The 16,435-nt window shown below is 37.0% G+C and overlaps 1 protein-coding gene across 1 annotated transcript in view; it reads right to left on the reverse strand.

Annotated features, from left to right (window-relative positions):
* The window catches only part of DISC1 (DISC1 scaffold protein), a 182,593-nt gene that overhangs the window by 91,759 nt on the left and 74,399 nt on the right, over window positions 1–16,435 (reverse strand). The window contains 2 exon segments of the mRNA XM_056487127.1: window positions 1,315–1,503; window positions 12,278–12,380. Of these exon segments, the coding sequence (XP_056343102.1) occupies window positions 1,315–1,503; window positions 12,278–12,380 (292 nt within the window).

Consider the following 16,435-nt stretch of genomic DNA (forward strand, 5'->3'; position numbering starts at 1 on the left):
AACTGATACCATTTCTGTTGCTTCAGCAAGCATCTTGAACAGGCTTGATTTAAAACCCTGCTAAATTAAAACACAAATGAGAACGTACATGTATATCATAGGATGTTTAATTGTCCTAAAATAAAAAAGAAACAAAATGGGCTAATTAGAAGGTCAGAATCCTTTTCAACTCTCTTGAAAATCCAAGGGAAGAAGAAGCATTGCCAGATGTGCATTTCTGGGTTTGTATCACAATACACTAAATTTGAAGAACCATTTTTAAAAAATTAATCTAGATTCTAAAATAGCAAGTTCTTATCTAGAAGGGGGTGTGTATGTACATTATTCCATGCATTTTTAAAACAATGTATTAGATGTAGTCAGCTGCCTAGAAATCTTTTTGTGTCTAAGATAGCTCTGCTTATCCACTTGCCTATGAAGAAACTTCATATGCTTCTAAAACAGAGGCACCTTCCTCTCTTCACCCAACCTACTGCTCATAAGATCCTAAAAAAGGAAAGGCGTTTCAAAATCCTAAAGCTTTAAAGTATCTCTCAGGATTGCATTTAGTTTAGAGATAATTATAGTAAATGTACATTTGTAGCAAATCAATTACTGAGCCTTTTCATTAAGCAAGTAGCAAGGCCATTTTATCTGCTTCAACTTCAGGAGTGGGTACAGCAGGCAAGAGAGTAGGTCAAGTCTTGAAATGACTCTGCTGTTTGATAATCTGTCAGTAGCTTTCCCAGTGATCACAGACAACCTCCCCAATTCCACCATACAACCCAAGCACACTGCTCATAGTTGTGTGAGAGCAGCATTTGGCAATTTGTTAAAATTCACCCTCAAACACAAATTTACTGTGAGAACTCCTGCTTTCAGAATCAGAAATCTCTTGCATCTCATACATTAAAACCCACCACCAAACGTGTTATATATGTGTGCACTAAACATTTAGTTTTATACACTAAACATGCTCCTGTTGTCACAGCCAGACACATCTACTGCTTCTGCATAAATACTACATGTTCCTCTTTATGTGAGCACAAGCACAGTGCCATCATCACTGTGATAGAAATGGGCTTTGAGAACTGGGCTAAGACAGATTTCAAGAAGTGGTATATTTCTGGGGTTATCCCTTGTTCCCCATCCCTCTCCCAGCTCCAGGGGAAACAGCTGAGAGGATATTGAACATACTGCTTCAGTAGGTCATTGCCAGACCTCCCTCAGAACAACCAGTATGTTCTGTGAAATGCAGAATGATTCATCAAACCCAGCACACCTTCAGGAGCTCAGGTGTGAGCAAAAAGCTGTAACAATCTGTAAACTACTCACCAAAGGCAGCCTCTCCTTGCTCGAGTTCTTGTTTCAGTCTGGTGTAATCATCTTTAATTCTCTCTAGTTTTTGTGTATTTCTGGTGCTCAGCACCGACAGTTCATTGAGAAGTCCTTCCAGTCCCTCTTTCTCAGATGTTAATGATCTTATTTCTTCTGCAAGATCCTTTGCAGTGTCAAAATTACTTCCTGCATGTTTTGCGGGGGCAGGGGAAGAAAGAGGAAAAAGACAATGAGGCAGACACTTGCAACATCAGCTTACATAGCAATCCTGGAAAATTAGGCAATTATACTTCCCAAGAGCAACTGAAAGGGGGGGGAAAAAAAGAAAAACTGCTTTGCAAGTATCCATTTCATTAATATTACAAGAATAATAACAGTAGCTGATTTAACCTTACACACAGAAATGGTATTTTTTAAATTATTGATACGATTTACATTTTTTCAAAAAACCCGTTCCTAAGGGTTCGCACTTCAAATCATGTCATACTGTAGTTCACTGATTGTTGCAGTGTGATCTCAGACTATTTTCTTCTTTTGGAGGACCCCCCCAAGGCACAGCACATTTGAAATGGAGGCTATGAACCTGCTGCACCCTAAAGTATTCCCTCCCTGAACAAAGCAGCCCTGTGCTGGTTTTCATACCAAGCACCAGAAGGTTGTTCCTGAATGACACACTGCATTTCTTGAACGGGTTGCACCTCAAGCAAAGACCATGGGGGAGATGTTCTTCTCAGAAAACATATCCAGAAATCACAACCCTCTGCTTCTGGCTCTCCCTGAAGCATGAAACATCAGCCAGGCAGAAGGCCTTGGCAGCACCAGCTCACACTATTCTGGAGCGTTTTTAAATGCCTGGTTCCTTTGGACAGGGATCCAAAATAAAAAGTCCAACTCCCAAGTAGTTTGAGAGTGTAGCCTAGTAACATTTATCCACTTAACCATTCTGAAAACCATTTTTATAAGCAGCTGGGAAGGAATGTTTCTTTACTTTGCAAAGAAGTCTTCTGCAATAAATAGAAAATTACAGTGACATACTCAGCCATTAAATTACTTTTAAATAGCAGTAGAATAACAATGTTACATTTATGTAACTGTACCAGAATAATATTAATGATTGAGATACTCGGCTGGGGGGGAAAAAAAATCAAACCAAAAAAACAAACCAAACCCCACCACAAAACTTTACTCTAAAGAATTATTGATCAAAATAATTTTCATATAGAACTGCCCAATAAAAGAAAGATTATCTTTAGCATAAGACTTAAGCTCATCCATTTAGGATATCATCCTAAATTAGCAAAACTTTGGTGACATGATCCATTAAGTAAAGGTATTTAGTAAGTAAAGGCACTTAGAAGATTTAGTAAATATTAACATAACACAAATGTCTCATCAGTTTCTAAAGTATGTGTAATGACTTTAGACTTCTGAAATCACTTTATAATACCACCAGCATTATATAGATGTAAGGGCACCTTACACTGTTGCTTAGACACAACAGATCAATTGAAAAGTTTATTTTCAAATATTAACACATAATCCAAACAATGAAATCCACATCAGAACATCCTAAATTATGGCATTACATCTTTTTGACCTGGAGTCTTCGAAGTGTTGGTCACAAAGTCTTTAAAGAGAACGCTTTGGCTGCTGCTCAGTTTCTTCAAGACAAGGAAGCAGGAACAGGATGCAAGTGTTTGCACTGGTCAGAAGATGGCAAACCACCACCAGCAGCTGCCAGGAGAGGCTCCATTCCTCCAGAATGCCAGAGGAACAGGAGCACTTCCACCCAACACCTACAGCCATTCTCCTGGAGCAAAGATGCTGCTGCAAACTCAAGTGGATATATGAGGGCAGGTGTGCTAAAGGGAGGTTGCACTTCACAAAATTTTGGAAAATACCATATAAAATAAGTTTAAAGACTGAACTAAACATGGTAGTCCTGCTTTGCATTTGGTTTTTTGAAGTTTTTTTTAGTCCCAAGGCTATGATAGCTTCTTCCAACCTCTTTCTCATTTAAAGTTGACATTTTCTTGTTTCTTTTTAACAGGTAAAAAGTCCTTCATTTCTAATTCCCAGTTAAAACCCCATTTGCCACTTCTGTCTTACAACTACAATTAAATAACTATAAACATGCTTTAAAAATAGCACATGTAGAATCTTAAAAATAATAGGATCTTATGGCTTACCAGTGCTTTACCGGGAAACAACAGCACAAATTTTATTATCTTAATTTGTCATGTTTCCAAATGGGCAAAACAGAGCAGCAAAATAAAAAATACTCTGGAAAAATGGCAAATATATAGATGCTTCTAAGGCAACGAGACGTGAGTTCACCTTTATTCACCTGAACTCATCCCAAGCATCAAAGCACAGGAGGCTTAATAAAACATGAAGGTGAGAAAATCTTCATTAGACTCTGGAGCCACCTGCTACATTTCAGAGGACAGCAAGGAAAGAGATACGATATTGCATATGAATGTTTTATATATACTGAATGGATCTGAATTCCCAGAGGAGAAGTTTATATCAAAATTGAGGCTATAAGGAAATGGCACCAGATACAAACCCAAAAGCAAAAGACATTCTACATGATGCAGCTTCCCATGGCAACAAAAATATCTGAAAGTCTGCAGTGAAAATTCAGAAGAGCATATAAAAACTCAGGCATCACAAGTACCATTATCAGTGAGCTCTCACCTCAATCCCAACAACCAACACAGCTGCTTTCTACATGCCATAAGAAGGTTGATTAAAAACATTAATATATAATCTATAGCTGCCAACATTGAAAAAACATGCCCTCCTGGGTTGTTTTTTTGTTGTTGTTTTGTTGGAGTTTTTTGTTGTTGTTGAGACAATGTCACATTGGATGCCATACAAACATTCTGAAGATGTATGTCATATTTTACTCTGCTAATATTCTCAAAATGTTAAAATTCTTATTTTTGGTAATTTTATAATTAGCTAGGCCAAGCAAACACAATAACTGTTACTTTGTCAACCACTCATGTGGTTGTTTTACACAGCCATACCAGTGAGAGGGTTCTAGCTGGCTGATATTAGTTAAGTCAGTCTAACTCTTCCCAGGAAACTCAAATACCATGCAGACAGTATGACTGTTTGCTTAGAAAATCTGTACAGAGAAACAAAGCTAAGGAATTAATAGTCTAAGACCAAAACTGAGATTCTGGTCTAAACCAGGGCATGGGACAGAGATCCTGTGAAGGAGACTGAAGAGCAAGATGCCACTTTTCCTGCCTTTTCCCCTGTCTCACAGTGATGCTTGTTGGAGATGTGCAATTTTAGCCACTGCATCCATGTTCCTATAAACACACTGGGTGCAATTTGGGGCAGCAAACTTGCAGTACCCAGTGCTCTGAGCAGGTAATGTGCTTGCAAGTGCACTATCATAAGGAACTGAGTATACACACTTCACTTCAAGGGACTGAACATTACCATTATCTCGAAAGACAGCAACAAAAAAAGTTAAATCTTCCTCAGTCTTGCCCTCTGGGGCTCTCTCCTCCCATGCATCCTTCATCCTCTACAGAAAGTGACATCAGGTAAGCTCCAGCAGCTTGATGTGAATAACAAAAATACCAGCCAAATCAAGCACAACAACCCACACAGGAAAAACAGTAAAAATAAAAAAAAAAAATTCCAGGCAGAAAGTAGATATATAATTTATTTACTTAATGTAGTAAAAATTAGTATATTTCCCTTATTTCCTCTATTCTTAAAATTTTACTTGTATGGCTACAGCTAAATAGTACTCTGCACATCAAATATATTTTCTATAGATATAGTCACATGCCACAAACATGCCCATTATAGCACCTCCTGGTCAGATTTTACTCTATTGGGCAGATTGTTGCTCATTTAGTAGTCTTGATGTAAAATATTATTTTGATACCTTTTGCCAGTAACAAATTGATTAAAAATACTGTTTGAAATCTGTCAAATTTTACCAAAAAACAAGTAGTACATTATTAAGTAAACTTTATTAAATATTTCCCCCTTCAAAATACAAGACAAAGTTAAGGGTCCACAAATTTTTTACTCACACTTTTTCTAAAATTTATGGCAGTAGTTACATACATTCATAGTAACCATTGTTTATATTTGAAGCAGAGAGAGAAGTCTCAGTCCTACTGAAAACATGTTCATTGTAGTACAAACAAAGGAGTAATTTCTTCATTAATAATAAAGCATATCTATTGGACACTAGCTTAAATGTAACAAAGAAGAGACTGGTCATTCTTCATCATTATCTATAAATTAATTCTTCATATACTTACAGCACTACCTTTAATAATTCATAAGAAAGTGAAAATTTACATTATAGCTTAGGGCATTTTCCACCATAGTATTTATCAATGGTACTGGAATTCAAGGCTGGAAATCTTCCACCCTGTGATTAATGAGGATACAAAGTGATTTCAACAACAAAAGAAATTGAAGACAATAAATATCATTCACCTACTCACAAAGAAAAGGGAAAAAGCTGAAGACATGACAGAAATGTAAGATTCTGGAAGGACTGCCAGTGTGTTTGCACCTCTGAAAAAATTAACTGCAAATGAGGGACAGTCTACCATCTCCTGAAACATTTTACAGAAATCCAGCACATTTGAATTGCAATTATTGTTTTTAAGCAATAACACATGTCAATGCTTTCATGAAGCCTAACACAACTACATGATTGATGTGATCCTGAAAGGCAATTGCCAGCTAGAAGAAGGTGAGAGACCCCACAGACATACATTTGGAGGAGCAATTCTCAGTCACAGAGAGCCTCTTGTACCTGGACTGAATCAGTCACCACAGAACAACACAGGGGCAGTGGGGAGCACAAACAAACCCCAAAGCAACAACATTTCAAATCAGTAGTAACAATGGGAAGAGAGACATCACTGTTCCCTTCCACAAGTGTTTTCTCTCATGCCCTCCAGAACACAGCACAGCCTTTCTACAGGGTGATAGCACCTTCCCTTGGCAGCTCTCCCATCTAACAGGTCTCCTTTGAGCACAAAACCACAGAAAAGGAGCTGCCAAAGAGAGAACTTGACCTTCTCTGCTGCTCCAGGGATAGCTGCTTAGGTAAGAGGAGTGGAAGAGAGTAACTTGCTTCATGACTGACTTCTCCAACAGAAGAGAAGATTTTCTGCTGTCTGGTCACATATCATGCTGGAACTTCAGCTACAATGAATTACCCTTGAAGTTCACTGAAAGCCAGTAACATTCAGCAGTCTGACTGGAAAATGAGATTAAAAAAGACTAACAGCATAATGTGCTGGTTTCAACTGGATAGAGTTAATTTCCTTCTTAGTGGCTGTGTTTTGGACTTAGGCAGAGAATAATGTTGATAACACATTGATGTTTATAATTGTTGCTGAGCAGTTCTTAGCCTAAAATTAAGAATATCTCAGTTTCCCATGCTCTACAACAAGTATGCCAGAAGCTGGGAGGGAGCATGGGCAGGACAGCTGATTCAAACTGGACAAAGGGCTATTCCATAACAGAGAACATCATACTCAGCAAATAAACTAGGGGGAGTTGGCTGGGAGGGACCAATATCTGCCTGGAAATGGGCTGGGCACTGGTCTGTGGGTGGTAAGCACCACTTTATAGGTATTGTGCATCACTTGCCTGTCTTGGGGGCTTTATGCCTCTCTCACTCTCCTTTCCACTACCGTTATTATTGCTGTTATTTTTATCATTAGTATTATTATCTTTTATTTTGCTTCAGTTATTAAACTGTTCTTATCTCAACCCACAAGTTTTACTTTCTTTTTTCCAATTCTCCCCCCCACTGTGAGCAGAGAGAACGTCCACACAGTTTTTTACTGCTGGCTGGGGACAAACCACAACACAGAGCTGTCTGAAGTCTGAGGGACCATTTCAGAATAGGTTTGGGGGACTCACCAGCATTATTTTTCAAATGAGTTAAGAGGTGTGCCAGGAAGTACACTGCTTGCACCAATACATGGTGGCAAATTTTACTTTGTGGAGTATAAAGTAAGTGTTGTGGGAAGACAAAACCACACACAGCACTGAATGCTGGAACCAGACACTGCAGTCATGAAGTTGAATTAATCTCAATACACTCTGATCCATCAACCCAGGCTGCTGCTGGAATCAGGAATAGTAAGTGTGGAACCAGCTATGACATCTTACAAGATGCAGCCACCTATTGGACTCCGATTAATGAAAAAACTGAGCCTTCAAGAGAAGGCACAAAGCAGCATTGTTATTTTTGCCTCAGAGACCAGGGAAGTTCTGCAACCATTACCAAACAACAGTTCTCAGAAACAGAAAAAGAAATCAGGAACACCACTACCTTCCAGTGAAAGACAAATTAAGAGCTGTCTGTGGCACATCTGGGGAAGAACTCAACACTGTGCCAAGAACTGTGTGTCCATTCACATTTCTGAATGAAATTACAGACTAGAGCAGGAGCATGAAAACAAGGCATCCACATTAACATAAACCACAGATGGATGGCTGAAAACGTCCTTCCATCTGCACTGGCATCTTCCATCCTGATGGCTCTGTCCCCTCTCTGACATACTCATTCCCAATAGGAATACTTAGCACAAAATCTGGAAAGCTGGGGTCTCTTTTTGTTACAGCTGGATCCATGCAGAACTTGCCCTAAATGAGCATCAAAGAGCAGCCAAAGAAGCAACAGCCCTAACATTAAGCTTTGTGAAATATGCTCTCTAGTATTTATGTCATGTTACTTATAAAACCATGCTTTTACATTGACATAAGGAAAAAATCTTATTGTACTGCTGGAAATCATCCCACAACATAATTTCCAAGCAGCTCCCACTTGCCAGTACTTAATGAAATAGAGGTAATTATATTTATAGGACCATGACACATGATCTCTTATTGGTATAGATAATTTTAAACTTTTCAAACTACAAGTCACCTCACTCCAACTTCTGTGTTTGGATCTAATTTGTGTTTTCAAAAACAGAAGGAAAATTAATGACATGCATCTCATGGATAACTACACAATATAATGCACACATTGATAATAAACACAGTATTTCATTCATGCCTGCTTAGCTTCCCATTAAGCCACTTTCTGGCTATTTAGTCCCATGCTAATATGCATTCTCAAGAAGAAAAAAGTTCTCAAGGAGTCTATGAATACACTGTAAAATGTATCACCATAAACCTTTGATTCAAATATAGGAAAGAGATAAAACAGGACTAAAAATTCATTTTAGTTTACATCTTCCCTCCTATTCCCAAATTATTTTCTCACTAAGGAAACACCAGAAACACACCATTTCTTATTATTTCTTCTAAAACAGCTCAAAGTATGAAAATAAGTTTCAATACTATTTCTACAGTTATGTTCACACTTGCTTGAAACATCATGCTATTTTAATTTTCTTACCAGCTTCAAATTATTTAATCTGAAATTTATTCCCTAGAAAAATTTCATGCTAAATAGTAACACAATACTGAAAGAAAGAACAGAGTATCATGTATTGTCATGGTCTTCCTATAACTGACTACAAAATTTTACAAGCATGCTAAGAGCCACAGTAAGAAGCAGCTGTTACAAAAATCACATGCAGGTTTCTAAGCACTGACATTAAGGGGTTTTTTTATAATGAAAAAAAATACCTATTAGATGCTAAATTATAATAGTTCCTCAATGAGAATTTACAAATGTGTACATCAACAGTAACAACTCATGACATCAGGAGTACTTGTTATCTATAATTACCTAAAGCTCCTGACTTAATAACTGGAACAATATAGGATCCTTCTAATTATCTCTGGAGGGAAATTCTGGACTAGCATCTCCAGAGTATTAACTATTAGTTATTTGTCCCAACAGGCTAATCAGATGTGAGTGAGGTGTTGATATAAAGGTTCTGAATTGTATCTGTTGATAGAAATATCTTGAACATGTAAGTGTGGGCTTCTTTTCTTTTTCCCATAAGAAAGCTCACTGGAATTAAATTGCATTTATTTTATAGCCTTCAATAATCCAAATATTCACAAACTTTCTTTTTTTCTTCCAAATTTAAATTTATACTTCTTCCCAGGGTGAAAAAATAGGAAGGAGAGGCATTTATATACATAGTATTGTCTCTTACATCTTTACATATCATTTATCATATAGCCTTAAATTCCATGGTATTGCACTGATAAGACTAACAGAACTTATGCTTACATTGCATTTATCATGGTATTTTCCTCCAAAAGTAATATCAACTATATTCATACATTTTTTGGTGCAAATACATCAGTATTTTAAATCAATGTATTTGTATTAGAAAGTAGAGTCCATGCAGCAAACGAATGTTGTCTGAAGCTGTCAAGAAAGCCATTAAAGGCTGAGGTATATATCATGCTTTCCAAGTCATCACATCATTAAGTCACCACATATAAGCTCTGAAAGCTAATTTTCACTTAATAACTCTATTCTTTAGCTCATCTAATCTAACTTTTGGGATACAGACACCTTTTTGCTTTGACACTGTTCCAAAGTCACTTAACTCTTACTGCTTCCTCAAGAAAAATGCTACTTTAATCAAAAATTATGTGACATTTGTATAGAGAAAAAAGTTGTTCTCAGTATTTATTAGAAGTGTTCTTGAAGAAACTGTCCGAATGAATTATCAAACTGCTACATAAGAAATAGGAGTAACAGACATTTAACCCTGACTGAGGTTTCCAAACTAAATGAAAACCTCTAACTACAACCACTAAACTTGATTTTTACTGCATATTTACAAATGCACATTGTAATTCCTTCTGAACATCACGCTGTTCCAAGACTGTCCTTAAATAACTGCATGTTACCCACCTGAACATTCTTCTAACTTCTAACAATTGAGTATAGCCAGGCTGTTCATTAACATTGTTGGCTGAGAGATCAGGGAATATGTAGATAAAGTATCTAGCTTAAATTTTAGCCAGTATTTAGAAGTTAAGGCCTGGTTCTTAACCATGCCTTCCTTAAGAGGTGTCATTCATTTACTCCTAATACAGGAATACATAGAAACTCAAGTAATTTAGCCTTCTCACTTATCCACTAATCACTGGTTTTGCCTTATTAAGTTAAAAAACAACAACATAACCTTCACTATTTTTATCTCTTCCTTCCTCTTTCTTCTGCATTTATCAAATCTTTTCTTTCCTGGTTTGCTTCTCTGCTAGCTAGCTGCAACTCACTCTATATATTGGCTTTTCTGATTTTATTCACCTCATGCTCTAAAGCTATTTCTGGTGTTTTCAGGTGTTTTTCTTTTTTTTGCTTCCAGGTCTTCAGAGAAATAATTTTCTTTTTACTCTTGTATCTCCTGTGTCCTCTGTATATAACTCCATTTTACATAAACAAGTGCCACCACACTGACTAAATGCATCTCTACCTTACAATAAGGTAAAGAAATTACAGTATCCATTTTGTCCTCGGTTTTTAACCACGCCATGCAGAATTTTGCCTTAGTAACAAATTAGAATTGTACCATTCACAGTCATTAAAATTCCCTGAAGCAAGAGTAAAAAAAGAAACAGTGCTTATATCAGTACAAAGAAATTGAACTGATAGCTCTTAAAAAGCATAGAAAGGCAGGCAAACAATTGTAAAAACAGTTGATAGAAAGAGCAGACTAAAATTGCCTTTGGAATTCATTCCTGAAACAAGCAACCTCTTTTAAGAGCTAGCAAGTATAAAATGCTGTTATGAATGTTTTGGAAATGATCCTCAAGCTGTCATTCACTCTCTCCAAGTGTCAGACTGCCATACAGCTTTTCTGGCCAACTGCTTCCTACATGTAGTTGCACGTCCAGTTTATGGGATGTTTTGTTCCCAAGCCATAGAACCCCTTTTCTGAAAGTGAGAAAATTACCTACATTTCAACAGTCTAAGGGTAGGGAAGGACGATTGCCTGGTTTGCCTCTGGACATGGAGGGAGAAATAAAGAGGATTTCCATTTTTAAAAGGTGTTATGAGAAGTAAGGAAATTGAGCATGCTCAGCACCAATACAAGATCTGGGCTTTAATTTCCTTTGGGACTTTGCTTGAGCCTAACGTCATCCACTTCTGGCAAACAAAACATGTGACACTGCACAAGTTTTCATTTTAAAATAATTTGTGTTTGCAACAGAGATGCTTGTATATAATTGAAAAGATAAATCATATATGGAGAGCTACATCTCATTTCGATATAAGGTATCAAAAACCCTTTAGCCTTTCTTTACTTGGTGTAACATTGGAAAATTCCTTGCACTCTATTCCACATTTCCTTCTACTCAGCTTCCTCTCCAAGACACCTACTGAAGCATTTGCAAACCCTTTGCTGAATTAGGAAACCCACCTCTTCCAACCTAAAAGCAAGGACTGTGATTTGCCTTTTTGAACAGTGCAGTAACCCCAAGCAAGTGGCATGTATCACACTCTGTAATCACATTTCAGTGTTTTATTGGTTGTAAATAACATGCACGAGTGCTCCAAGGATGAAAGTGCTCTTTTGCTGCCAACATTAGTTGTTTAATGATCTGAACAGCAGAAGCTGCCAATTATTGTATTCCATTTTAAAGTGTCATTTAAAGCTAGACTTGTAATTATGATATCTTAGCTATACATTTTTAACTTAGCTAGAGAGCTCTAAGAATGTAACTTGAGCAGCTCTGGAACAGCTACTCATGATTATACATCAATTTCACCTATGGAAAAATACCATGTGTTTTGCATGTTAATGGTCTATCACACAGCATCAGCTTTGCCAGGAGCTCCAAACTGTGGAGAGGGACCTGAATTACCTTACACAAGGCATGGCATAGCCCTGTTCTGCCAGGCTGGCCACAACTTCAAGGGATCTACACAAGCACATGAACAACTTTTCCTAACAAGTCTGTCATAAAGAGGTCAGTAACTGCTCTGAGACACTCCTTAACACTGTTAATCCTTCTTAAAACTTACCTGAAACAGCCAGCATTTTGGCTTCCAGTAGAGCTGGTAGCTGAGTCTCAATATCACTCACTTTCCTCCTCAAAGTACTGCAAAGTTTCTGACTCGTGCAAACCTAAATTGAGGCAGACAGCCATGATATAGAATTCATTCAAGTAAAAGTATAAGGCAGTTGAAATGGGGCTTCAAATGTTCTTGGTTAACAGACATGACATAACATCCTGCAGCAAGGTAAAAAAGCTTAATAAAAAGTGATGTCTTTACAGAAACACCCAACATTGAATCAAAATTTCCAGGCTGTGCTGCACATTCCATTATTAAAACAGGAAATGGTATTAGCATTAGCTACCTGCATGAGAGAGGACATGTTCACTACTACATACTGAGGCTGCACACAGAAGAAAGGCCATCTCACAAATTCTGCACAATTTCAGTATTAGTAATCATGCTTGAAGTGGAGCATAAGTAGCCCAGTATTTGGAGACTAAAATTCTATAACATACAATATGCACTGATTTTTATACAAAATCTACCGTGCTCTGCATTTTAACTGAAAAAAGGCAAAGCAGCCTTATTTTTTGCACAGGCAACAAATAAGGCTGTATCAGCTTGATAATGTCAGGACACAGTCAGGACACACAGATTATGAGGGTTCAGGTTTCTGACTTTCCCTTGCTCTCTTAATTACCTTTTAAACTAGAGGTCCTTCAGCAATCAATATGGTTTGGTATTGAAAACATGGAGAGAGAAATTAGACAAAAAAAACTATAAAGGAAACCCAACTGTTTCTGTACTTTACATTTCAGTGTACACTGCTACCTCAGAAGGAGCTTATACAGCATGCAAAATTTATACAAATCCTACATATTCAAAAACGTTGGGATACAGTCCACATTGCATCATTTGGAAAGAAAAGCACAATGAACAAACAAAAACCCTTCACTGAACTAAAGCAAATCCCTTGCTCTGGAGGCAGATGCCAAACTCTTTCTTAAAATAGTAGTGGACACTTAAGAAAACACTGCATTCATTCCAACCAAAAAAACTAAAGCAATAGTCAAGATAGGCACAGGTCAGCTCAGAAATGTCATGTGAAAGAAAATCTCCAGGGAGAAATTTCCCTGCCTTCCTTCACTTTTATTTTTCCTTCCTCAAAAACAAGTGCTATGTTTATTAACAGAGGCACAGTTTTCACATCACTTTTTAAAGAGCAAAACTTTATGGTTCTAATGTTTTATCTGTTTGTACAATTAAATGATAATAATAATTCATAAATAACACTAACTATAAATCCTTTTAAATTAGTAACACCCTCCTCCTTTACTGAGATTATCTGTTAAATGGGTCTTTTTTTTTTTTTTTTTTGAGTCAACAGAACTATCCTCCAAGCAGTAACTGTTACTTGTAAAGAGTCATCCTATTAATTTAAAAAACACACATGGCTTCTGCCCCTACTATAAATTTAAATTCCCAGATATTTCAATTTGTTTCAGTACCCCCTTCTAGGTGACTCACCAGCCAATTCAGTTAAAATGTTTTTAAAACCCCAAACCTGTCAGAGGTGAATAAATGTGCCTAAAAAACCCAAAGGCCATTTCTGTCTCCCATCTCCAAAATAAATCTGAAAGTTTTTAATGACTTCTTTCTTAGCAGCACTCTCTCTTTAGGGGCATTGAATGGCTCAGTGAATTGCAATTAGATGGGGAATCTTTCAGCTCCAGGAAAACTGCATGAATATATCCCATGCTGGTAGTAAGTTAAAGTCATTATCACTAGACAGCTGTTTGGCAATTATGCAAAATAGGCTGGGATGTTTAATCAGTTTCTAGTGAGCACTGTCCACTTTGTAAGCCCCCCTGTCAGAACAAAGCTCACTGGCACTCTTTATTAATGGACCAAATGCAGGGACCAGAGGCAGAAAGGCAGTCCCTCCAACTCAGGGATGATTCTTCTGGAACATGAGATAAGTAGGTTGCTGGGCCATTGCTTGTATCTATGTCACATGTATTCTGTAGATAAATGAACAACATTAATCTTCAGACCTATCATATGGCATAGTTCAACAAAACTAAATGAGCAAATGGGAAAGACAAAGTAATATCCCCTAAAATAATGGCACTGCTTCCACATTACATCAGGTCTCCTCTACAAGCTCCAATTCTTTTCATTTTTTATAATTATTGTATCTTCATAACAGATACCATTATTCATTACAGTAGCTTACTCAGCCACAAAGGAAAGGTAATTTCTTAGCAAACAAAGATGATGAACATCCACAGAGCCAGCATCCTGGGCTTCCACTGAACACTGGAATCCCTCTGTAACCAGCCTGACTGCAGGGGCCTGTGGCCCTAGCAATGCCCTTTCCCTGCTCTCAGTGACCAATCTGCTGTGACCCACAGACCAGCTCAAAATCTAAAAAAACTTTCAGTTTCAGGAAAGCATTTTTGCAGCCAAGTATTACTGTATTTATTTAAAATCCTCTTCAGTGGTTTTTGAGGATTTTTTAAAGCAGACTTTGTTCTTTTTTTTTTGGGAAGGCTCTTGTTTAGGAATGTACCTTACAAATCTGCATTCAGACTGAAATATTACTCAAAAAAGCAGTCTATCTGAACCCAGTAGGAAGCTGGTTAGCAAAGATATGCGGAATCAAGATGAAAAACAGCAAAATATCAAAGGCGAGTTTGCCCATTGTCATCCTCTTCCATCTTCCCAGCATATGATGTTAATCTAAAGCAGGAAAAATAGGGACAAGGACAGCAAGTAAAGCACTGAAATTCACTCTCCAATCATCTCAAGAGAAAAGAAGTTTTGAGTAACCTTCACGTTTCTTTAAAACAGCAAAGACAAGATAAAGAAATTCTGCTAACACTGCCTAAAGGAAGGAACAGTCTACCTGGTCTCTCACACAGCACAGTCTTGCCATTACTGAAAGCAGATACTAATTTCTGAAGGAAGGTGGTGAATAAGGGACAGCACTCCCTTCATTAGCAGGCACAAGTCAGTTTTTGCAGCCACAGCTGAAAACAAAGAGATAAAGCAGAATAGGCCATAGAAATGCCAGTGGCACAGGGGAAAAGGAAAGACCTTTGACAAAGGAATGCTTTCCCTATACAATAAAAAGGTTTAAAAGACCAGCTCTATTTATTTTGAGTTGAAAATAATAGGATGAGATGATATGAATAAACTAAATAGGAAATTATTTGGAGGAGTCTTGCTACGTGCTTTCTATTTATCTTCTCTAACAATTCCATCACATAGGAATGGAATAAAATTAAAATAGTATTTTATCTATTGAAAATTGGAAAAAAAAAAAAAAAAAGCTGTGAAATTCTACTTCAGACTTCTCTACTGTTACCAATGCTTCAGCTGTTATTGAAAAAGTCTCTAGATACTATGGTGATAAAAATAAAACCTCATGAGACATTTTCTGGGGAAAAGGCAAATTCTGTACCTTATGTTTTAGCTTGCAAATAACTTGAAACCACACTTGAAACATCACTTTGAGCTATCTCATTCATTTTAGTAGATGAGCTGTAGGTCAGCTACAATAATTTCCTTGATACTTTATTCACAGTCATTTAAAAAATACCGGGGGAATCACTGTTAATGTCTATATTAATTTTCCCAAGATGTGGAGTAATAGAGAAAATGAGCTCAAAATAAAGTGAAAGAGAAGGAAGAAGAGGTAATGTGATGCATTCTTCAAACTATCTTTTTAACAGCATAGTGAAAGTGTTGGTTAAGAGGATTCAGAAGAACAGATTATGAAGGATAAAATTTTTACTGATTTAGGTGACTGCTATTAGAGAAAACATGAAAAATAAGTTTATTTCAGAGTATAAATTCAAAACCCAGAAATATTTTCCACTTCCTTTTTCCACAGAACTATGTGAATTGGCTAGAATAAATGGATTTTTTTTTTCTAGAGCATTCATGGAGCACCTGGGCCATTCTGAAATAAAACTTTAGTGTTCTACTTCTTGAAAGGAGCCCAAGAAGTAAGAAAGATAAAGTATAACATTTCTAGTTAGAAACAAAAATTATGCTAAATATGCTATTTCACTTTTCTTAGTATTTTTAAAGGGTATGAAAATGAGATTGATGGCTGGATTATTTAGTGAAATGGTGGGGGGGGGGAAAAGTACTTCATTTATGTTCTTCCCTTCA

Source organism: Oenanthe melanoleuca, chromosome 3 (assembly GCF_029582105.1).
Source record: "Oenanthe melanoleuca isolate GR-GAL-2019-014 chromosome 3, OMel1.0, whole genome shotgun sequence".
Lineage (NCBI taxonomy): Eukaryota > Metazoa > Chordata > Aves > Passeriformes > Muscicapidae > Oenanthe > Oenanthe melanoleuca.